The 26,313-nt window shown below is 40.2% G+C and overlaps 1 protein-coding gene across 1 annotated transcript in view; it reads left to right on the forward strand.

Annotated features, from left to right (window-relative positions):
* The window catches only part of LOC139211184 (receptor-type tyrosine-protein phosphatase gamma-like), a 367,486-nt gene that overhangs the window by 301,871 nt on the left and 39,302 nt on the right, over positions 1 to 26,313 (forward strand). The window contains exons 8-9 of the mRNA XM_070841466.1: positions 7,391 to 7,583; positions 16,746 to 16,930. Of these exons, the coding sequence (XP_070697567.1) occupies positions 7,391 to 7,583; positions 16,746 to 16,930 (378 nt within the window). The remainder of the gene's footprint in view (positions 1 to 7,390; positions 7,584 to 16,745; positions 16,931 to 26,313) is intronic.

Consider the following 26,313-nt stretch of genomic DNA (forward strand, 5'->3'; position numbering starts at 1 on the left):
CAACATGTTTAAAAGCCTCTTTTGAAGTCCTTTTGTTTCCCCTTTTTTCTTCTGCGCTACTCTCTAAGGAAAACATCATGGAGGAAGATAAAAGGAGGAGGTTGGAAAAAGAATTAACACCGATGGTGACTCTAGTTATTGTCTGTCTCTGCCTCTTCGTATTTTGTTTCTCTCCCCAATCTCCGTTAGTCTTTTGTTTTGGATGATAGTTGAAGTAGGTCAGCGGGAGTGACAGCCGTTGCTTTGGGCCTGCTTTTAGAGTGGATCGATGCTCAGGCTCTTACACAACAACTCACCTAAAATGCCTTCCTTTCAAACAGACATGTGGACTTGCCACACTTGTGTTTGTCTGACGTGTGTGTGTGTGTGTATGTGTGTGTGTGGAGAGATGAAAACTGTCTGAAATGTTACCAACTTAAGATGGCTTATGGCATGCTGGTCTCACATCACATTCACCCTAAATATGAGCTGCTAACTAGTAAGTGCTCTTGAGATCAGCCTCCTAGTAGCAATTCCAAGTGGGACATGTGGGATTTCTTTTTTTTATAATTTCCCATCTGGCATTGTGTGCAAGTGCGCCAAAATTTCCAGGAAGCAGATAAGTTGCAACCATATGGGTTTATTTTTCTCCTTGAGGTCTTTGGATTTGTCTTTTAGTATTGTTGGATTGTACGATACCTCCTCAATAAGCTTTGACTTGATGATTTACAAGTATTTATACATTTACACTCTATGGCCGTGCTTTATAGACTGTAATGCAATTTAATGTGTTTCAGATTTTCTTCATTTTCTTCATTGGTTTTGTAGATTTTGAGCTTGTCACTGTTAAACATTGTGCCAAGGGCGGGTATGATAGATACTCGTTACATGGAGAGGTTGGAAAGAGACATACATGCCCAGTGTTTTAGCAAACATTAGCAGAGTAACATTACAGCATATCGATCAATAACTGCATTATCACTTCTATGCAACTAGCCACTGAAAGTATACTGAATGTATACACATTTTCCCCCAGTGACCTAGGGAGGCTCAAGGAAAAATATTTGTAGCTCCATGAGGGTCAAGATAATGTTACATTTCTTCCTTCTTGTTTTATTTAAGATTTTTTCTTGCTGGTATTTCCAATCATTAATGTCATATTTAACACACGTGCATAAAATGAAGGTATATCTCTACAAACTACCTGGTTTACCCATTTAAGATAACACATGAAGATGGGAAATATGGGAAGCAACAATGGGTCAGGAATAATCATTTATGTACAAATGTGCTGTTCTCACATTTTATAGATAAGGTCCATGGTGAATTGTCGTGCGATGGTTTGCCATTTTGAAAAAGTGCGTCTCCAGAAAAAGAAGTAACCAACTAGTCCAGACATCTTTTGACCTGCCGGTCACATAATCAGTGCTTACTGGACACCGTGGTAAGTTGAGGTCTAGCTGGTTACGTCCTTTTTCCAAGCCTTCACCTGCATTTTCTGCAGGATTACCAACCATTTCCAGCTGATCCTGCAGTGATTCTGATTACGCCTGCCCACCACACTTGTTGATAAATCCTTCAAATCTGTCTGGCCCTTGGCTCCGTACCACAGGGACATCAACACATATGTTGGCCTTTTGGATGTTTTTTATTTCTCATTTCTGGCTTTGGAAGACATAAGAACAAACCTTATTTGTTGCCTTTAAAAGTAAAAAGCAGTTTTAGCTTGGGGCAGTGGTAACTCTTAGTGGAGAAAAACATTGTGTCCTTGTTGCTCTGATAGATTATGTTGTTCTCAGTAGCAACAAATACAAGCTGCCTATAATCTGTCTGTATTGTAAGATGAAACTCGCTCCACTAGTTTGCTGTGACCATAGCTTTATGCTCTGATGGCAGTGATTTCAGTTCAGATTGATGGGTGATTGGTAAAGGTTGGAGTTACAACATGGCCTGGTGTGAAGCTACACTGTGATGTTTATGCCAGTATGGTCTGCATCAGAAGTGGAGGAAGGGCTGAGCGCTCTCAGCCTTGTGCACTACTGCAGTCCACTGTATGAGGAAAAGCACAGATTGGACGCAGACCATAAATAGTAATCATTGTCTCTTTCTCTTTCTCTCACACACACAGACACACACACTCGTAACCCACAGAAAAATATCACCCAACTCTACTGTTCACCTGAGCTCCACAGAGCATTTTCATGTTTTTACGCTAATTGCCTTGTTTTTTCTGGCCTTTAGATTTACTGCCTGGTTCACTCTCTGCTTTTATCAACATGTCACTAATATACTATAGCTTTAAAGGTTCTATAGAAAAGATTCAGAATCACTAGTAGTCGCATTACAGCACCAGCATCTAAGACCGAAACACATGTGTGCAAGAGAAAGAGCAAGCAAGAGGATGTACATCTTGGCTGTTGTTGCTTTGATTGGAATATTGATTTTTACAATATAATTCCACCGCTGAAGCCAGCAGCAGCCATTCTGGGGGGCGAGGGAGGGGACACGCGATAGAAGCAGAGTAGCCTGGGCCAAAGCAGCTAGAGTTGTAAGGCGCACAAATGGAGCAGCTTTAGTGGAGACCATCAGTGGAGATCCTTTTTAGCTGATGAATGTGGTTTCTCCTTCTAGATGGTCACCTTCAACTCAACATTTCAAACTCTCACATGCACTGACATGCATGTATGCCTGTCCCAGCTCCCAAAACAAAGAATATGGCTTTGTTACCTGCTCAGGAGGCTATCATATTATGTGTTTACATTTTTACAGTAGACACTTATCATCTTCTTATCATCACATCAAAACGGCATTATAACTGATTATGTGATGACCTGGATAATTATGTCCTCAAAGTTGTTTAGGTCATGCAGTCCTTCAATGACCACCTTTTAATTATGATGTGGCCATAACCCCTTCTACCTGAACCCACTGCCCCTTTAACTATTCATATACAGTCAGCCTATCACCCCTGCGATTACGGGGAACTTTCAGGGGTACAAAGAACATTTTAGGAAGTCAAGAAGAAGAAAGCCCACAGAAAGAGCATTAGGCTGTTAGCCAGTGATGGTGCAGTGACCACATTTGGAACGTCAGAACATGTGATGCCCAAACAGAATTTGTTCTTGCGCAGTCATTGCAAAAGAACAGCTGAAAAATAATGAATACATTTTATTGAGTGTCACAAACACTTTGAAAGTCTTAAAGAGCTGTATCAGAAACTTATTTTTGTTCCAGTCATGTGTGCAGGGAATCAGCAGGAAGTGAGCCATCTTTGCCGGCTTTGTGGGCACAAAAAACAGAAGTCTAAGGAGACCTGAAAAATGCTTTTGGCAAATGTGCCCAATGATCTACTTTATTTGGAAAGAGTGGTTTCTCAACTTAAAAAAAATTGTATCCAGCTGCGATACATTAAAGTTTTAGCTGCATTAGAATAACAGAAACTAAAACTGAACCTTGGTCAGTGGACCCCCCATTAATTGAAAGCGCCAACAAATCCTTCCTTGTTCAGTGATTGAAAATGCAACCTGCTACCTGAAATAGGAGAAAAAAGGTAATGTGAGCTAAACGAAAAGATAAATCAGCAGTTCACAACAAAGCTACTCCTACAAAGCACTGAAAATGTAACACTAAGAAGAAGCCTAAAGAGCTGTGCATGGATCCGTATTTATTCTTTCCGCATGCAGTTTTACCTCCATCTTCAGTCTTTGTCCAGCCTAAACCCTGAGGGTTTACTACAGCTCGGTAAACAGTGGAGTGAGACTGGAGCTTTTTCTTATTAATCCTTTGCTTTGACGCCTCGATTTGACTTTCATCATCTCAGAAAGTCATCCCTGAATCTGGTCACAAAGCTGGCAGGCCGATGTTTTATGGGCATTTTACATTTGTTTTGCAGCAGCTCGGGGGTTTTGCTGTAATCACATTCTACTCATGAAAATCACTCGCTGACCACCTCATCTGCTCGTATATTTCCCTTGCAAAAAGTGGATTAAGGATGGGAATGATTGTCAGTTTATCCACACATCACTTTTTGTTCCTGAGGAAGTTCTTAACATCTACTGTCTACATTGCCAAAATATTTGATATGGATATTCATGGATTCATGGATATTGTTTGAATCAGACTAAAAAGCTTCCTCTAAATTGCTCCAGCTGCTAAAGGAAGTACCTAATGGTTTAAAAGTGTCATTCCCCTCTGTCTTGTTTCACCACCAGACAAAAACTGACATTATAAAAGCAAGAAATATTGAATTTCATTGCCATGAAACAGTTAGAGTCAGTTTGGACACTTCAGAAGCTTTCCTCTAGTGTCACCATTGGGTTCTCAAGATTCATACAGATCTTTACAAATACCCGATTTACCAAGTGCTCATATGTTTTTGCCAGGTAGCAATGTATGCAACAACTATGTTTGTAGAGTAAGTGAACCACAGGATGAGCATACCATTTTGTTCCATGTAGAATGAATGCTGCAAAAGTTCACTTTGCAGTCTGTCTAAAGGAACCTTTGAAGTAGCAAATTTGTCTATATATTTTTTACACTTTTCTCTAAAGGTTACAAGGCATAATCAATGGCCTTTGTTCGCTTTCACTTCTCTGGTTTGGTCTGTCGTTCATTCTTTCTCACAACGTTGTTTGGTTTACTGGTGGTGAAGCTTTTTCCACAAGAATGGTTACAATAGGTCACATTAGGACAGATAACCGTTCAAATATAAGTTAGATTTACAATAATGAGGCAAGGACAGTCCCTTTAGTCCACGTCACTGTTGTACTACACAAAGAAAGTAACAGGAAGAATTTGCTGTTCTCAGACATCCCCTCACTGAGACATTTACCTTCATCAAACCAAATCTGCCTCTCAGCTCCCCCTCCCCTTTCCAACACTCCCTTGCAGACAAGCTGTTTGTCTCTGTGCATTGCTTCCAAACACATTGTACAGAGTATCCATCTGCCAACACAGACAGAAAGATGACACTTCAATCACATAGTGCAAATCCATGTCTGGTCTCACGTCTTGCCACCCAGCACGCATTTGACAAATGGCAACATGCAGGAAAAGGCCAATTTCAACATCAACCCAAAGCGGTACAAAATGTTCACAGCTTGATAACATGGCAGTTAAATTCAGATTAAAACAACTTTGGGAACAGTTTCAGTGTGTCAGATAACAAGTTTCGCCAGTACAGAAACAGTACAGTATATGGATGTCCTCTCTTTTTTAATGTTGGCACAGTGCGTATGCAGGGTGTCAACACCGACAAAGGCTGTGATATCAGTATTTATTCAGTGCTAAATGTGCTTCCTGGAAACACGTCTGTCCTTCCAGAGGCACTTAGTTTCCCAAACCCAACCAAGTATTCAGCCAGATCCAGCCAGGTGTTACTGAGTGTTCTTTCTCCAGAGTGAATGTGAGCCAGCTTTGGCCCATACATTGTTGCCAGATTTGGCCAGGTCTTTGGGTTGCTTGAGTTCAGGCCAATTGTGTCTAAGAACTAGCCTCTTTTAGATGCACTTAAAGAAGTTTTGGGCCACACTTGGCCTCCAGACTCAAACCAACTTATTTTGGATATTTCTGATTCATTGTTCATTATGTGCCTGGAATGAATTTGGAAACTGGATTTTCCACATCTTGACTGTTGATGAGCAAAGGTTTTTTGGCTACCATTGCGTAGTCTCTCTCAGAGGCAGTTTATGCAAATAAAGTGACAACATTACTTGTTACTCATTGCTCTTGTCCATCAAAACACTGACTATCTCAAGGACTTGGCCAACTCCAGCACGGCATTTGTTGTGCCGTTTGGAGTGTGTCTGTGGTTGTTTTGTGCCGGCCACACAAAACACAGCCTGAAAGACAGACTGGCAGAACATGAATATGCAATTTGAACTCCAAAAACGCAATTATCCCCTGGGACAGCACTTCAGGGATGCAGGCTACAAGGACCCACACTCACTGAAAGTTCATGTTTTTGAAGTAATCCGCCAACAGGTCTGGGAATGGGAAAGTGAGTGAAGGGTTGGTGGTTGACAGACTCGACATCTCTGGCGAAATGAGAGTTGGATTGAAATCTGAAGGTCTGGATCGGGAAGTGGACTTTTCCGCTGATTTTAACTGTCTGGTGTAAAGTCTGGATATGTGAGGTTTCTGAAACTGCCTATTAGAATTTTCTGAATTATTCAGATTTTGTGTTTGTCACAACCAGTTGAATGTGATTGCCTGTTTATGCCTGTATCTATGCAATATCCATGTCATTTCGTTATGCTTGTACTGAACTCCATGCACTCCATGTACTGCATGCCTTTTATGTTTCTGTGTGTATTGGCTTTGGGCATCTGTTGGACATCTAACCTGCTATTAAGCTTCTCTTTTGAATTTCTCACTTTTTGTTTTTGATTTTGGTGGGAGGTTATCTTCACATTTTGAACTTGGCAGATGCACTTTAGAGTTAACAGAACACAAAATTGAAACACAGAGTTAGATGAGAAGATAGATGCCGCTCTCATGTCTGTGTGTGTAGAGCGGGAGACACGAGGCAATCAGTTTGGTTTAGCATAAAGATTTGAAGTAGGGAAAAAATCAGGACAGGTTCATAGTGCAAAAATATGCCTGCGAGCACTTGTAAAGCTCATTAATTAGCATGTTGTATCTAAATTGTTTAATCCGTACACAAACAGAAATGTAAAAACAAGTCATTGGTAAACAACAGTTAGCAGTGAGCTCCCAGAGGTGTTCATCAAGACAGAGTCTTACTTAACAGCCCTAAAACCACAAAACGTCATTTTTACATTTCTATCAGTATACATTTAACGGTGAGCAGGCTAGCTGTTTTCCCATTTCCAGTCTCTATGCTAAGCTAAGCTAATCATTTCATGACTCTAGCTCCATACTTAACCTACAGATATGAGATTATTATCAATCTTTTCATTTAAGGCTCAAAAAAAAAAAAAAAAAAGAAATCAGATTGTGATGCTGCCAAGAGGTTGGAATTATTATTAAAAAGTGTCCCAATGATATTTCCACTGTTTTATAATTATTCACAATTCTCACTAATACATGCATACATTTTTTATTGAATATGCTCTTCAATATAGAGTTGTTGGGATTTTTATTCATATATTTCCAATACTCTTCTTTGAATTCTATGTTTTTATGTAAAGCCTTTGCTCAACTGCAGCAGTGACCCACTTTCCTCATGGGGATCATTAAAATTTCATTTGATCTCATTTTGCATTTCAATTAGATGTCTGCAAAGCGTTCTCATATTGTGTATTTTCTGGAGTGAGCAACAGTGGCAAAAATCACCAACTCAAAAACACCACAGGATATGAGTTCTGCCTAGCATTAACTCTTCTTTTTCTTGTCTTCTCCCTCTCCATTCCTGCGTCTCTGCCATGCTCACTCTTCCTGCTGGCACCAGTTGGAGGCTTTCTACTCAATCTTCACCACGGAGCAGCAGGACCATGTTAAGTCGGTGGAGTATCTCCGCAGCAACTTCAGGCCCATCCAGAACTTGGACAACCGCCACGTGTTCAAGTCAGCAGTCAGAGATGCCTGGCTGCCCGACCTGACTGACAGCAACAGTGGGCCGTACGGAACGGAGGCTTCTAAAGGTGGGGGTGCTGGGACTTAAAGTTTTAGATGTACACTTACTTTTTCCCTATCACCTTAAATGTTGTATATCACAAAAACCCACACTTGGATCAAACCAGGGCAAAACTGCGCCCAAACTCACCTAAATTATTCACAATTGTACTTGGCTGGTTGTTCTTTGAAATACTAATCAATGCTGCAAGCCTCCATAAAATGAGGAAGTAAAGTAATCAAAGTGAAAGTCTTGAAAATCATTGCTGCCTGTTCTGATTTAAAATTCTTATTTAGTGCTTGAATGTAAATGAATCATTAAATGATAGTACGATGGTAACAGACAACATAATCAGGATAAATGTGTAAGTGCTGAATTGAGGGAAATATACGATAAAGTATATGTCCTTAATCCTTAGATGAAATGTGGATTCATTTGATATTTTGAGTGTCAAAAGAAGCAACAAATGCATCAAGGTTCAGTTTTTACTAAATCATACATTTTTCATGTTATTGCTTCCTTTATGGTGACTTAGCTTAATGTTAATAAATGAGGGATATTTAGTGTTGCTCATATGCCAAGAGGAAAGTGATTGTCTTCCCTTTGTGTGTGTGTGTGTGTGTGTGTGTGTGTGGTCTGGGCTAGCTCCCTGTCATTTCACCAGTGAGCTGGGTAACTCCCCTAGCATAAGGCAGTGGGAGGCACACCAGCCGTCCTCCCACTCCTGCCTCATTACCACTCAAACAACACCACACATTGTGTAATGAGTGTGTATTTGTGTATGTGTGTGTGTGTGTGTGTGTGTGTGTGTGTACAGCATGCATGTGTAAGAATGCTCATGTGTATTTGGAAGTGTTTGAGTGTGGCCTAGCATCTGTGCCGTGTCAACTGTCCTAGCAGGATTTGTCCCCTCCCTTCCTTCATACACACTTCCATATGGTCGACTAGGAGAGAGGTGCATCACCTAGATGTAAACACACACACACACACACGCGCGCACACATACAAACACACTGTATATGTGTACGTGTTGTACTGGCACAGTATGCTGAATGCTCGTGCAGTATGTCCTTGAGTGCTGCAGTGGGACATGTTTGCTGTAAGCAGATCTATAAGGCTGGCAGAGCAAATGCAGAAGAGGAGGAGGAGAAGGAGGAAGGATGGCTGGGAAAAAAGGCAAAGAGGATTAGAGCTGAAAAAAACGAAAGGCAGACATACAGTCCACATGCCTCCCACACACCCTCTCTAACATGCTACATAAGCTATAGCTGAGTGGGCTAGTGATTGAAATCTGCATGTATGTTTGTCCACCTGGCCTATGACCCCTCTCCATATCCTCTCATGACAACATACAGATACACAACACGCAGGTAGTGATGTAGAATGAAAACCTGTAAAAAATATAGACAGCAGTAGCTGAACTGGATAAGCAATTTTTCTTTGCAGTTCCCCCTCCCTGTGCTAATTTATTCCATTTTACTGTGGCTCAGTCTGAACAGCCTCCTCTTGCTGGTGATTGTTTCCCATCAGCCATGATTCATTCACTTTTGGGTCTCTCGATGACTGCTTATATTTAGAGAGGCTGAATGACAAATGCATGAAGCTATATGTATACAGAAAACATAGAGGGATAGTGCTTGGCTTTTGCTACAGACTACCATTTTTAGAAATCTACTTATCTTGTATTCTGACGGAAATGAGAGGACCAATATCAGTTTCATCTCTGTACTGTGCCCAGTACAGACAAAGGTCTGTTTTGTGGTTAACCCATAGATTGTATATTAAAATGAAGTGTCTCTGCTTCCTCCCGCTGTACAAAAATGAAGTCAAAGTATCTGAGATATGCCCACTGTCATCTTGCACTTGTGATGTCATTTTGTTCGGTTCAGTTCATTTGACTGGTTCGATCAGATGGTTTCTATTATACCAGCTCTTCATTCTGATTCCATTTTGATGACCTTTTAACTGTTCATTCTGCTGTCTTTATATTAGCCCCTTCCTGCTCCACTGTTATCACAGTCTAACTAAACGGCTATACAATATAAATAGATATTAATATATATATAATATATAATAATATAAACGCAAGTTTATATTACATCAAGGCTAAAATAATTTTAGAACAGGAAGTTCCAGTTTCTGTTTGTCTGTAAATAAGACAGGGCAGCATGGTGGTGCAGTGGTTAGGACTGCTGCCTTACAGGAAGACAGTTCCAGATTTGAATCCACTGGCCGACAGGTTTGTGGTTTGAGCCTTGAACCTTCCTGTGTGGAGTTTGCATGTTTGCATGGAGTTTGCTTGAATGGGTTTTCTCCGGGTACTCTGGCTTCCTCCCACAGTCCAAAAACATGTCTGTCACAGCCCTGCGATTGACTGGCGACCAGTCCAGGGTGTCCGTCTCTTGCTCAATGTCAGCTGAGATTGGCTCCAGTCCCACTGCAACCCTACAGGATAAGCAGTACAGACGATGGATGGATGGATGGATGGATGGATGGATGGATGGAGTTTTAGGATATATTAAGCCACATCCACACTAATTTTCTTTTTTAAAATGCATAACTTCTGTTACATTTACGCCTAGCATCCATGCTACTCTTTATTAACCCCTACACAGGGGCCTTGACAAAACAGCTGACCATTCTGTGGTCTGAACACTCCAGGACTGCTTTTCAGTCTGGATGGTCAGAAACTATTGAAAAAAGACAACCTAGACACCCACGTTTGCTTCAGTCATGATGGCTCCTTATCATTACCTCACCTTACTTTCAGTGCAACCTGAACTCACTGAAAGACATAGAATGGCCATGACCTCTTAACACTGAATAATGTGCCATTGGCAAGTAAAATGGTACAATTACGTAAAAGAAACTGTTACATATGTTATCTCATGTATAATTGTTGGAGAGTATCAGTGAAAAGCGCACTGGACCTTTGTCGTCATGATAATAATAATGAGCACATAGTTAGTGTTGTGAAACAGTCACAGGTTGGTTAGGCATAGGCATCAAAACTATTTGTTTAGGGGACCAAAAGCACTCCGTTAGGTTTTTCAGAAAGATTGCGGTTTGGTTTAAAACAAGTACATTACTTAAATAACTCACTTTTTACACAGGATCCTATCCTATCCTATGTTACAGCCAACCACTTCAGCCATTTCCCTACTTCTACACACTACATCACCTGAACAACACCATCACTTCATGACATTTTTGAACCAGGGAATGTATGTGTCCACCACAACAACACCTTATTGACTTTCCATTATTGCTGTTTGCATGCTGCTGAAACATAATATTCACACATGACATGCTAACGCCATGAAATTTGTGTTAAGAGGTTGTAGCCATTTCATATATTCCTGTGAGATATTTCAGTGTGCCTTCAGTAACAGGTCCACCTTGTCATCAGTCCAAGCAGAGAAGTCTCTGGTTTTACTTTTCACCATTACCTCTGTAATATTTTTCTGCAACTAACCAACCAACTTAGATCTCACAAAGGATATTTTAATTTGAAAATGCTTTTTTATAATGGCTAGGGGTGTCTTTTTTCCACTATTTGTGCGAATCTAAGCTAAACACAGTCGAGACTTGTGCTGGGCTGAGATTAAATTGATACTGATCTTCATGTGACTCTGGGTCAGACAGCAAACAAGTGTGCTCCCAAATTTTTTTGTCTATTCCTTCTGCAAATAAATTTTAATAGTTCAGTCAATGTCAAGGCCAAAAGGTGACCGATGCAATTGTAGGGTTCAAAATAAGAAATAATTTCAAATTTAACAAAGACAAACTCCTCAACTGACAAAAGGATCCAGCTATGGTGTTTTTTTCAGGTGTCTTTGGTTCACATAGATTCTTAGAACATCTTTGCTTCCAAGTTCAAAATATTCTCTATTAAGGAACTATTTTGCAAAGATATGAACACCAAAGACGAACTTTGCTCCCTCTCAAGTTCCTGAATTAGAGACTTTCTGGCTATATTGTGGCAGCTTTTCAGCACATGCCATGCAGGGAGATCTATTTTCTATTATTACCACAGCTAAAGGTGCATGGACATTGTAACATTATCAAATTAATATTAGAATATAAAACAAAAAGAACTCACATGTTGCTCTCACTTATATCTAATGTCATGTCTGTTAGAGGTTGTCTGATAAGGACTATTATGTAGTAACTCTGGAAACTGTCAATTTATGCCAGAAGTAGGCCTATTTTGAAAACATTTTAAGAGCCGATGTTGAAGTAACAAGTCAGCTAAGTGAAATAAGTAAATTATACATCACCATAAATTATGTAAGTCATGTTACACAAACTCCATTGGAGCCAGAAATAAGCAGAGAAGGAGCATGTTATGTTTATTGATGAGACAACGCTTCAAATAACATTGCTAATAATGAAAGTTTAACTTATAATATGCTTGCCCTTACACTTTTATGGCACATTTACATTTATGAGAAGTGATACAATGCGTCAGTAAGTATTACACGTTATTCTCAGCATGCTCATAAAACCTCTTGGATGCCTTTTTTAAAGCCTGTGCCCCTATACAATAACTCACTGTGAATACTAGTGGATCCTTTTCCATTCTACTCTCCAAGTGTGGAGACATTGCTTATTGACATACTTGGAAATGAAGACTGAAAATAGGGGAGGAGAGCTATCCTCGATCTGTCCGAAGGTAAAAACACCCACAGAGCAGCACCTGTAAGGGTTATGTGCAGGACTAATTCTGGACTCGGAGGAGTACTTGAAACACTGTAAGCATATTTGCATGGGTAAAAATTCCCTTTTACCAAAGCAGGACATGACGCTAACTTGCAATCTAAACGTAATTTATTTATTTTGTTTTAGGTCAAGGTTAAGATGTTCAAAAGCTGAATGATGTCCCTGCATAATATCTAGAGGCACACCAATAACAGGTTTACAAGTGCTGTATCAAGTAGCTGAAAAACACAAGTGGCAGTCTAAGTGCTACTCAATTTACAGTCCTTCATGTCATCGAGTGATGTTATAAAACAATGACACACAGTTTCATAGAGAGTTGGACAGTCAATAAATATAAACTTCACACATAATAACATTTCAATTTTTCACACTGAAAGATATTTACCTGCTACATAAAACTAACTAATTTTGGAGTGCTCCAAAATTCATGCTATTATCGTGCACTGATAACGTTAGTACACAGGAAAAGTTGAAATGTCATCAGTAATTTAGTGTGAATGTCTTGTTTGATGTGTGCTGCCATCGCTGCCGAGTTCTACGGACAGGGGTCATTATCAAAGGATAAATGATTTTTTTCCCCACAACTTAACTCTTATTTTCATAGCTTTGGTTACAAGTCATTGGTTATAATGTCATCATAAGTGTTTTACTCGCTTAATGTTGATATCTAGGGAGGCAACACTATTACAAGCAGTTTGAAGGAATGTGGACTATCTACCCTTCCTTTTCTCTTCACTTCCATCTTCTTCACTGGATGATTGTCCCGAACAGTGCTTATTAATAGCAATGTAAGTTTTTGTTGTTCTCCTTAAGGGCATCAGGATGAGAAAGTGGCAAGTGAGTCCCTCCCAGCTGTGCTTTAACACTATATGAACACCAGCACCAAGTGTTTTGGCTTCTCATGAACTCCATAAATATTTAACTGTGCAAAACTATTAACAATGTAAAGCAGGATTTGGCACCAGCCCTTTTACTACTGATGGATATCTATCAGCAGCACAGCCTGTATAGTACTGTGGCAGAGTTCCCACCCAATCCCTCCCAGCGCAGAAGCCACAGACCGACCCACAATCAAGACCCAGTCATCGATCAAATGTGGTCAACCTGCTGCGGGGCCAAAGATGTCCTTTCCTCCTCTAAATGGCTTCTCAGAGAGTTATGAGAGAGCGAAAGTGAGGGAGGGAGAGAGAGAGTGTCCGCTGTGGGTTTTACCTGTGTCAGACACCTCTACCCATGTTCTGTTCTATGTGATTGGGACCTAATCTTCATCACTCATTGCCATCCAGACCTCTACCCTCTATGTGTGTGTGGGGTGGGTGGGTGTTTATGTACGTGCATGTGTATGTGTGTGTGTGTGTGTGTGTGTGTGTGAGAGAGATGGCCCGCTTATCTTTGATGAAACCCGTAAGAGGGTCTCTTTATCACCTCTGCCAGACACACAGGGCTACAAAACACTTTCAGGTGTGTTACACACAGGGAGTTGTAGCAATTCTGCAAAAAGGAGTGTATGCAGAAACACACACACACACACACACACATATACATTATAATCTGCCCCTGACAATGAGGTTGAAGGACCATGTGAGTGATAACAGCTTTGTCCAAGGATGGGCAAGTCCTTGAACAAAGGATTTGGAAAAATATCACGACTCAACCGACAGGTACGCTGATGTAGACACAAGCAATTCATTTTAAAGTAGCACAGTAATGCTTTCTATTACATCAATGATGCAACAATCTGAGTGACATTTTGAGAAATGCCCTTCTTTGATATCTCATCATGATTAAGATGATCCATTTCATCTCTGTGCACCATTTTATATTCTTCTTTACTCCATGTTTTGCTAAGCTAGGCTAAATACTCTAAGCTGGAAGTGTACTAGGAGGTGACTTTTTGTTGAAACTCACCAACTAATAACTAACAGAAGCAACTATTCTGTTAAGTCTTTACAGCCTCTTATCCAGTTAAGTAGAATAGGACACATGAATCTTTTCTATGGAGCCCACTCCTCTAACTTATCAACATATACAACATATTTTTAAACTTAGATTTACATTGTGAATGTTCGTGCCTTCGGGGCTGCAGTCATAGTGGCATTAATGTCTTAATTGTGACACACACACATACACACACACAGGGTATGGCTGACTGGGCCCAGGTTGATATAATCTGTTAAATATGTTTTCCCTTCCTAGAGGTCATTCACTGGTTGACTTCCAAATGATGCCTGCATGTGTGTGTTCTACTTTATGAACGAGTGTGCTTTTGTGTGCGTGTGACTAATGGCTTTAGTAATGCTAAGCCACATGGGGCGCGACTGCAGGTTATGAATAGAAAAACTCCTCTGCAGCTCTTTATGAGCAAGGTAATCAATTTGGTTCCACCAGGCACGTGAGCCCTATTCTCAATCAACCCATGTTCATCATCAAATTACCTTATGCATTTGCATAATATGATACAGTGTTTGGAATAATCATTATGTGCATTTTTCAATGGTAATACGCTAGACCCTCTTTTCCAACAGTGAGCAGTGTCTTGCTTAACATACAGTTACGCTACAGATATGCTGAACAAAGTACATGAACTTCCAAAAATTCCACCCATACAAGATCACTAGATATGTCACTCCATCATTAATCTGTAATCTCTTAGTATATTATATAAAAGTAGGTATTCAAGGATGAAGAATAAAATCAGGCTAGACTGTGGTCAGCATGAATACACTACTGTCTCAAAAACGTTGAATTTTTCCTGTACTTCAATAGCTTACAAAGTAAATTTAGTATATATACATTTCCACAGCTGAAATGTTCTTAGTGCAACAGAGTAATGCCATACTATCCACTCTGCTGCTTTTCATTCTCTAATTAACTATCATCTCTAACTATATTGTCTTTTGGGTGATGTTAAGCGCCGTCAGTGAAATTGAATACCTCACGCAGATATTTCACATTACAATTCTTCCAGGGATAATATGATTTCAGTTGCTTGGAGGCTTTTAATGTGAAACATCTCTACAGGATGTGTTGAGTTTCACCGATGGTACCCCAACACAAATGAAAAAGGGCAAAAAGGAAGCAAAGCTGGAAATAATTGGGAAGGTAAGTGAATAAGTGAGTGAGAACAATGTTTCTGCCAGAGATGATACGCTCAGAGCAGCAGAGGGGGTGAGTATGACAGGCCTGCTGTCATACACATGGAATTAATCTGTGGAAATGGGTAGTGTATATGTATTTATCAAGACATCAGGTAAACATGAAGGACGTTTGCAATGATTTTGCATCAATGGCAAATCAAAAATGGGAGCAGATGAGAAAACGGAAAGGCGTATGTAACATACATGGGGGAAGTGAGAAAAGTCATACGTCTTACTGAAACCTGTTTCAGATAAAGGGCTGGTGTTTGAGAATTTACAGTAGCAATTCTAAAATATTCAATAACTGAAATTAAATACTCCGTGTGTGGTGTGTCCCAGCTGGGCAGACGAGCTCACTGGTCAAACAGAGACATCTATTGGTCAGTAGCAGCCAGTGTAGGTCCTGTCAGTGAATAGAGGGTTTGTATGCAAGAGAGTGTATTGTTAAATTCGTAATAAAACATACAATGTTTATGTGTTTGCCTTCATATCTCCCACTGCCAGATATTTGAAGGCAGAGCAGGTTGGCTGCATTTTGCCTGAAGGCGACTAGATATGAACTCGTGTTATTGGACCCTTTAGACAAAATCTGTGTGTGTGTGTCAGTCTGTGTTTTGGCCACTGTGTGTGTGTGTGGAGAGTCCAGCTATAGACTGTGGTTTGTGTGCATGTTGTGTGTGTGTGTGTGTGTGTGTGTGTGTGTGTGTGTGTGGATCACTCAGAGTGTCTCACAGCAATATTAATAACACATCATGAGTACAGCTCACGTTCATATAACTCTCTCTCTCTGTCTCTGAGTGTGTTTTAAAGATAAGCTGAGCCGATGTGTTCTGTCATTAAATTATCTCTCTTTGTCTCTCTCTCCCTTTAATTCTCATTGCTTCCTTCATTCTCCCTTTACACCCATCCTACCTCCCTTTCCTCTGTATATTTGTCCGCCTTCTTTCCCTGTCCATTCTCCGCCCTTCCATTTAATTCTTTCTTACTATGTTCTATCCTTTCTGACTTTTCTCTTCCCTTCCGTAAATTCCTCTCTCATTCTCTCTATTCTGTCTTTCACCCTTCCTTTTCTATGTCCTTCCTTCGACCTCCGTCCTTTATCCTCATTTTGTCTGTTCATCACCATCCTTCCACCTTTGCTCTTCTACCTCTCTCCTCCTCTCACCTGACCCACCTCACCCTCATTTTCCTCTTCCATCCTTCTATTTTACATTTTCCCCTTTCTTTTTTCGATTGTTTCCTACCAATGTCTTCCCCCTCTCCCCTCCTCTCCCTTCTTTCCCTTTTCTGCACCTCTTCATCCCTCCTGTCTTTCTCTATCCTCCTCCCAGTATGCAGCAGCGCTCCCATCAACATGAAGGTGCAGCATGTGAACGGCAGTGCTCTGGTGGTGCGCTGGGCTCGTCCTGAGGTCACCTACCACCCGCCCATCCTCCACTTCCTTGTGTCCTACAGCTGGACGGCCCATGATGACAGCTACGAGGAGACGCACCTGACCGACGCCAAGCACAAACTGGTGAGAGTTGGGGGGACTGCAGCCAATAGTGGGAGTTTTAGCCTGACACTGGGTTGATAGTGATCCCAACCCAGCACAGGGTATAATAGATAACATACAGCAGGTTTCAACATTTGGAATAAAGCCGGTCACGACTGTGAGGTGAGATTGCTGCTCACATTGCTGGAATGAAGTGATACCAAAGGAAATAAGTGTGTGAACGTGTCTCGTTTAATATTTGAGGGTCGCTTTATTATTGCATGTCAGAGCAGCTGAAAAGTGCAGACTCATCATCAAAGACCAGCGCTGACCTGTATTGCATGCAGGTGCTGAGAGGATCTGAAACGCAAGACTTATGTGAGAATTTGCTGCTCAACTGGAAGTGGAAGTGTTGTGTTGACGTCAAACAATTAGCAAATATGAGCGCTATGGAGACGATACACACATAAACCGGTGTGAGCTTTAATGCAAGTCTGTCAAAATGAAAATGCATCACAGAGTGGCAAGTTTTTTGAACCACAGACACTTGACTAACTACGTTCAGGTAAGCTGTGGACTGACTTAGTTAGAGTTATCCATAAGTACTCAGTGATTGAAGACATTTGAGTAAACTGTGTCTTTGGAAAGTAGGTTTAAAAGATGAGGTTGAAAGAACAGAGCTTGCTGCTTTGTATTAAAATTTTAGATTTATGAATGGATAGGTTAAGCGGAGAACATTTTTTAAAAAAATGTTGTTGTACTGTGATGGACTGCATAAAAGCAAACTCACATTCAACCTCCCCGATGAAAATACCACAGAACAAATTGGTGAATGAATTGTGGTATGTTGGTTAAGAGTCGTGCGACCGCTGTCACTGGCCTCAACCAAACAACACGTGGGATGAAAGGCAGCGTAAAGCATTTGTATTTGACTCCCTGAAAATGGGTTGGAATGCTTAAGTCCTGTTCTTTGTGCATACAACCACATACCCTGACCGCCTCCCTGTGGCTTCTGTGCAACATAAGAACACCACATTTCCTTGATTGTTAAAATCATTTCAAGTCATCAAAATCCAGAAAGCAATTACATTTCCTGCAAATCATATTTAGCAAATGAAATTAGTGGCATAAATACATATTTTGAGGGAGATGGGGTTGGAATCACAATAAGAGTGTCAGTTACCAAAAATCTGATAAAATTAACATCAGTAAATAATCATCGTTTTCACAAAGGCAGGCAGAGCTTAAATCCCCTGCCAAGTAAAGATGCCAATAATCCACACACAGTGTCTCAAATATGTCTGCATCCACATCCAACAACCCAGATTCATGAAAATTATATCTATAATCTTCATATTACGTTACAACAGTGCATCCAACAGGTGTCCAGATTCATATTTGTAAAAAAAAAATATAACAATATATTGGGAGACATTAACATGCAAATCAGTTGAACAGCTTAAGTTAGAAGAATCTATGCATTTTAAAGCACACGCACTGTCCTTCAAATGATATTTCTTCTTACATCCGGCAGTATTCTACGTTATGCTCTGATATATAAGGAAATCCCCAGTATGCACAAGATTGGCTAAACATCAAATTAGTGTGCATATAATGAGCTCGGTCCTTTAAATTCATTTTTGAATGAGCTTTTTAATCATATCCTTATTCCGCAGACACACACAAACAAACACACACACACATTTGCTGTCTTTCTCTGATGTGCTTCCTCGGCCTGGTTTGTGTGAGAAAAAAAACAAGCTCTGTACAGACTTTCCTGACTCATGGCTGTCGATAGCCATGTTTGTACTGCCATATATTCCACTGAGATCCAGAAGAACAATGAATTCTTTCAGTTCTTCCTCACCCACAGCTCAGATTTCATGTTCACAGCTCTGCGTGCCTCATCACACCGCTGTGTTTTAGGCTGTTTGAGGAAGTCCATGTGTGAAGTTAGTTTTAGCTTCCAATCATGCCAATCCATGGCCTGTGCTGAATTCAACCAGCAGCCGTCATCGCTGAATAATGAATGAATTGTGAATAATGAATATTAAAGCCAGTGCTTGTATGTTTCTTACTACAGTTCTTGTAACAGCCACTAGACATTGACTTTCAGAAATTAAAATAAGCTGCAAAAAAAACAAAACAAAAAAAACAGATTGCTCCTTGGAATTCATTGATTTTGTAAAAAGGTGGTATGGATGGTTGGACAGCAAAGTGCTATAATAGCATAAGTGAGTCGTCCTATTCACCGCTCTGTGACTTTATGTCTTTGATACCTCCTTTCCATACGGAGACACTTTTGTAGATTGACTGCTGTCCAAAACCCACAGTCCTTCTTTGGTGCAGAAAAGCCCTGTGAGGTTTGACAGAACCTAATGTGAGGCCTCAGCAGAGTTTGACACATCAAGTGTGTAAGTGTATCTTCCGGACCTATAGTCTTTTTAAAACAGAATTCCATCTCTCTGGTTCCCCGGCAGCATTTCTTGCTGAGCCACAGCAGAAGGATGCACCCTTGTAATCTCATGTATGTTTGTTGCCGGGACAAAACAATGGCAAAAAACCTGCACCCGACTGCCAGGACAAAGATACCCACTCAGTTTGGCTAACTCAGACCGCTGAAATATGATGTAACAGTGGGATGAATTTTGGAATGCATTTTTTTGGAATGCACAGAACAACGAGTGTGGAATTTGTCCTTGATTTCTTACAGTATAGTCTGTCTACGGATAATTGCTTGAGTGCCAGCAATGGTGTGAGGAATGATTACAGCACCCAATAACTCTCTCACTGCACATATGGCGTGTGTGGTGTATTGAAAAAAACAATCCTGACATATTCTTTTAAACTCAAACTTTCCTGTATTTACATGTTACTTTAAAAACTTTCCACACAATGATTGATTATATTTCCTCATCCGCTGGCAGAATTTTAATGTGATACAAACAAAAGAAGAAGAAGTGCTGAGTTAGCAAAAACATCTTCAACAGCAAATCAAACAACAGGAAATGTTGGATCAGAAAAGAACAAGGAGGAAGTATAGTAAAATATGCTTATAAAACAAACTGGGGAATTAGAAATAAAGACCTGTCTCTAATACCCTGTCAAGTAAAGGTCTGCTTCTGCCTTCAGTTGAAATAAAGATAACCTTACTTATGATTTTGGAGTAATTCTTATAATACCGGTTTTATTAGGGCTTAAAAATACAAACTATTCTGTCTAATAGTGATTCCTAATTTCTTACCATGGATGTTTTTCCTGTTGATATTTGGCAGATTTGATACAGTTCAGTCCTTGAAAAACCACATCAAAGTCCAGATTCTGGATCAGCCAACTATCAGCTGATCATCAGCCAATAATCAAATGATTTCCCTGAGGACCAGCTACAAACCCGCTGATATAACGAAGTCCTTTATATTTTTAATTGTAGCTGCTATTTGCTTCCTTTTTATGATCATTTTGTTGTCTTTTGCTTTTTCCTCCTTCTGTCCTTCTCTTATTCCTTTCTCCTTTCCTTTTTTTTTTCATAACCCCCACATTCCCTCCCTACTGATACACTGAAAACACATGACCCACCACCTTCTTCCTTATGTTATTTGGTTAAGTTGATTCAAGGATTATCATTTAACCTTATGACTGTGAAAATATGAACATATTTGAATCGTCTTGTTTATTCTCACGTGGACAGATATCACTGCCCACATAGATTACTGATTAGACAGTGAAACTGCGTTGAACAAAGCCAAAATCAACTTTATTTACTGGAATTGTTAACTTTGAGAAAAATATTTCGGACAGTCAAATGCAGTTTCATTGGGAGGAAGCATGTGTAGTGTGTGGTTGTGTACATTTGTGTTTGTAATTTCAGAAATACAGAGGCTTTTACATCATCAGAAATATGACTGCAAGGGCCTTGGAAAATCTAATAACTTGTTTTGGAACAAAATTATTTTGACACATACAAAATAAGCACTAATTGCATCATTAAAAATATGGGTTTTTTGTTTAACAAAGGCACATACAAGCACAGTGTTGGCAAAACATGACAAATTATGAGAAAATAGGTCAGCAGAGGTTTTAATAAAGTAGTTATTCATTTGTCTGGGGACAAAAGCTTTTGATCACAAACGCACGCACACATACACACACACACACACGCACAAACCAAGCAACATCCTCCATCAATTCCATTACAAATGGTCTCATCAGGAGCCAAAATGAGCTATGAGAGAAGGCTGTGGAGCAGACAGGAGGTTCATTCCCTTACATTGTGGTCTGTCGGTCAGCTAGCAGAATACTAATGCTAAGCTGGAGGGGATGCAGGGCTGCCAGCCTGTGCAAAAAGCATGACCTTGGGCCAGTGGCTCTGTGGGAAAAACAGGAACGGCTGCATAAAAGGGATCAGAGTGCCCCCTGGCTGTGGAAAAAGCATCAACTTTCAAAACTGGGAATCTGCCATGATGAGAGATGGAGGGAGAGAGGTGGGGAGAGTTTTATTCTCTCATCATTAACTCAAGGGACTGTCCCTCCCTCTGAAATCTACTTCACTCTACCTCACCTTCCTTCCTTCTCCTCCTCCCCAGGCCTTCTCCCCCAACCCTTCCTTCCCACACACAATTTTTCCCTGCCTCTTTTTGTCAGCCCTTTGATTCTGTTCTTATTCCTCATATCCTCCCTTAACGCCTCTATCTAGGTCACAACAGGGACTTACATGGCTTTGGGACCCCCCCCAACTCCCACACAACCGCCAACCACCACTCTTGTCACAATCAGTGGAGAATCCCCATGTAATAAAACACTCTGGACTGGACTATTTTATAGCCTGCAAATGAGGGAAACAGGTTCCTAACTGGATTCAACAAGGCAGAACTGGAATGACTCAGGGAGTGGAGGGCCAGTGTAGAGATGTAGATGATTCAATGATGTAGCATATGAATAAAGACATTAGTGTAATGTGATGAAAGCTCATCATAATAGTCTTTTTATACACTTGCCATCTGGAGTCAATGGAAATTTTATTCAGTCCTTAATAGAGAAAATATGCAAACTATGATTATAGAAAATTCCAGGCACTTTTACAATGTCATCTGGCGTCTATAGATCCACCAAGTGAATGATGTGTCTGTCAATCATTCTAAACACCCAAAGATGAACTTTCTATTAATTCTATGTTTTGTCTCTGGGTAATACAGAGAATAATACTGATTACCAAAATTTTGCAATGTTCCTTTAAAGTTGGGCATATACATTGTTTATACTTGTGACTTATACTACAAAGCTCCTATCTATTTAAATGTTAAGATGATCATTGCTATTGAACTGTATTGGATTACAATTAGACATGTTTCTAATATGTAGTCTACCCTCACTGATCTCAAATTTATGGACAAAATATTATAAACGCTAATCAGTATAATGAAATAACCGCAAACTGCAGGCCCTGAAATTGGCATAACGTCGAATTAACACTTCTCTAAAACAATTTCAATCAAAAGGAAACGAGGATTCTTCCTGATGATAGCACGTAATGCAGGACTGTTGGACTTAGCTTCTTTTTAGCTCGATGCACCTAACACATTGACAGCCGAGTGCATTTTTTCTTTTCCATTTTAACAACAGAGTCTCCATCCATGCACACACAGACACAGGTCTTCTTTGGCACAGTTGTGCTTTCAAGCTAAATGCTAACATCAACATGTTAACAACGGCAATGTTGGCATAGCTAACATCATGCGGGCTAGCGCTAAAGACAAAGTACAGCTGAGGCTGATGGGAATGTCAGTAGATGCGCAGGTATGTGGTCGTAAAGCAAAGTGTTGGACATATAGATGTTTTGTTGTAATGATGAAAAGGCAATCCGTTGTTTTCAAGACGTTTCACTCAAAAGTGCAAACCCTGTGGTGCCGCGAGATGAAATGTCACCAATGTCAGCGGGACTCATCATCAGAGATGGGCCAGAATGTCTGTAGAAATCTTTGTGACAATCTATGGAACCCACTGACGTTATCATTCTTACAACCTGATCACTAGTCTGGCTAAGACAAGAGGACTGGGAAAATGTTAACCGCAGCACAATAGTGCAAAAAGCACTTTTTTTTCTCCTACTTGTTTACAGTAGGTGATTTAAGGGAGAATGAGAGGGAACGCCCCCCCCCACCCAACCAAAGTGCATCGTGCTTGTCAGTGGACATTCAGATGTCTTTTAACAGGACAAATTCATTATCTTCAAAGGAAATGTGCAACAAGCACACTCAAGACTGAAAGCAATGCAGTAATAAAGTCAGTAAAGTTTAGTCCATGGCGCATCAAGTTGGGAAAATCGCAACTTTTTTGAATACAGACAAGAAATAACCAGCACAGCATGATTTGCTTCACCCTTTCTGTCCAAAGACGTTACAACATCCAGTTTAAAGGTCAACCAAAGTGAAGATGGAAGATGGAAGCTGATTATACTTGTTCAGGGATACCTGGAGCCGTACAGCCTGTCAAGCGCTTAATATTTTAACAACACAAGGATTCTTTATTGCAGCATATATACTCTACTCTACAGAGTACTGTCAACTTCGTGATCAGTGAGATAAGTAGTGGTGTGTAGTTGCAGAACACCGAGAGGAGCATAGAGACACACTGCCGCCTGTAAAATTCCTACAATATTCTTATAATATTATAGGAGCACCATAAATGCCTCACTAAACCCCAAAATAATTTGGGGGTTTTTTAACATTTCCATACAGGATGCCGTGTCTCTCTATACTACCTGTACCTCTATATACCTGTGGTCTTATTTGCAACAGTAATAACTTGGTATGATGTATGTTTATTCATACACAAATAACGGTATTGTAACACTGTGCAAGTGGAGTCAACACTTTTGTGAAGGAAGTGATTCCAGAGTCCTCAGACATTATGTTTGTTTACAGCTGCTGTTGATGCCACTTGAAGCCAACGTTGAAGCCCTGAGATGTTTACATGAACCCTTTTGATTTGCTCAATCTTTGCCACCCATCTGTGTGAGAGCAGGAGTCAGCTGGAAGCGTGAATTCTCCACAGCTTTGGTGTGAACAGCAACACCCACGTCTGACGGAGCACTGTCTTCTCATGAAAGCTATCAGTTGCGCGTCAGATTTTATGGTGATTTTATCTAATTCCATCTGAATACATGACAGAGATTAAAGGAGTTGTGAAGTTGTGAATTAGGAATCAGGAAAGTTCAACTTTCAAAATTAAAATGTGTTTTTGTTTTTGCTGAAGTTGCTGCATTTATCATTTTAACATCAGCATACCATTACTGCATTACAAGTGGTAATCTAACACTGATGTCAGTAATGTAACCAAATGGCACAGCCGCTGAAGACGGTCTTTATTAGCTCCCAAGTCAAGAAGCTTTAAAGCTTTACTAATCTAATGTGTGTGTGTGTGTGTGTGTGTGTGTGTGTGTGTGTGTGTGTGCGCTGTTTATGACAAACAAAAAGCTGAAAATTACATTTTTGCCCATTTGAAGTTAATTCGATGTATGTGTCACAGTTATTACTGTTTACACATCCAGCAGACACGACACAGAGTGACAGTCGCAGTTGATCTGGCTTTGCTCCACTACGTCCATCAGCCAGTTGCCCACTGTGTATGCCTCTGTGCCCAGGTACAGTGGGTTGATAGGTTGATTAGAACACTGAGACTTTATCAAAATAGTAAAAATCGTGGGCAGTAAAACCAAAACAATGAGCTAAATCATGCTAAACTCTGTTGGTAGGTTTGTCACTTCGGGCCAATCCTTTCACATTACACACACTAATTGAATCCATTGACCATCTAAATGTTGATTGATAGAATGAGAGAGACTTAATGAGAGAAAATGTATTTTCCTTGATACATTTTTTCTACATAGATATTTAACAGGCTACCACATTAATATAAGAGGCTACAGTAAAAAGACCACAAATAGAGCTGAGTATATTTCCCATCTACTGTGTCTCTGCACTTTGTAACTCAGTGGGATTCTGATGATCTGCAGCGATAAACCAGCTTATGAAATCTTTTGCTGATAAATTTTTCAGACTTGATTAAAAAAAAAAACGAGATTCCAGTAATTTAATGAAAGTGTCAAAAGAGAATGAAGCAGTAGAGGAATAAAGTCAGAGAGTCCAATAAACCATTAAAACAAGGCTCTACTAGAATTGATCTCATACTGGGTCTAAGATTAGTCTTTCTTTCTCATGTTTCCAGCCCCTTATGTGATAGAGATGGATAGCAGAGACGACTGCATGTACAGTACATGATATCTGTATTTGCTAATCCAAAGCAGCATGACCGCTGGTCATGGTTTGAAAAACTCAACAGAGGCGTTTTATACAATGAGAGAACACTTTACCAGATAACCCCAGGGCTGGCTCCAGTATTTTATATTTAACAGCTTAAGAAGGACATACTGTGACTCCCCCCCATACTAAAGTGGTCAAGACCTTACATGCCAGTGTTGTTAAAGTGGATGAGGAGGAGCCTTGTTGTGTTGATGCGATGCTGTGCATGCACAAAGACTTTTTGGGGCATGGACAATCATTCTACAGAACATAGGAAAGAGAATATCCTCTCAAAGATCCACCTTCTAGCTCTAGAAACTTTCAGCAGATACAGAGGTCACCATCCCGCCACATATACAACCTTGGTTGGAGAGCTACATTAGGGCATGTGATTTCATGTGAGCCAGTTCCACAGCAGAAGACAGTGAGATACGGCTGAAAGCTGAAACGAGGACCTTTTAGCTTTTATTCTATTCTGTATTTGACAGGGAGATTATGATGTGGGAATGAACACGGGGAAAGGAAAGGAAAGGAAATAAATAGCTTGGATCAAAGACTTAGATAAACCACAGAAAGAGAGTATTGTGCATATAAATAATCTGGTTTGGGATAGCTGCAATAATAATGTGAAGTAAACTTACTGTATTAAAGGCTGTAGAGAAATAATAGTGTGTGTGGGGACAAGATGGCCTTCCTGGTTGACCTTCACTAACACCCACTATTGGCCTAAATGCATATGACACTATGTTATTCTCAATGTTGGTGCCAAGATGTTTTTTTTCTGCTGTTCTACATTGTTGGTTTTTCACTCCTACTGTCCAGTTGTTGCTGTGCGTACATTTTGACGTGCAGCTGAAGCGGGCACATTGAACGCCATGTTGGAGGACATTTAAAAGATGGATAGATTAATACCAAGCCATCGTTTTCTCCTTCCTCTTGATGAATAAGTTCATCCACACCTCTGTCAAGTTACATTTTTTTAGTTTCTGAGTATGTTTTGTGTGTTGTCCCCCTTCAGAGACACATTTATTGTCATTGTCGTTGCACTTGTAGAAAGTTGGGTTTATGTGGGAATAACAAACACAGGAGTTTTGAGGAAAACCTTCATCATGAAAAAAATGTCTTACC

This window comes from Pempheris klunzingeri, chromosome 2, assembly GCF_042242105.1.
Source record: "Pempheris klunzingeri isolate RE-2024b chromosome 2, fPemKlu1.hap1, whole genome shotgun sequence".
Lineage (NCBI taxonomy): Eukaryota > Metazoa > Chordata > Actinopteri > Acropomatiformes > Pempheridae > Pempheris > Pempheris klunzingeri.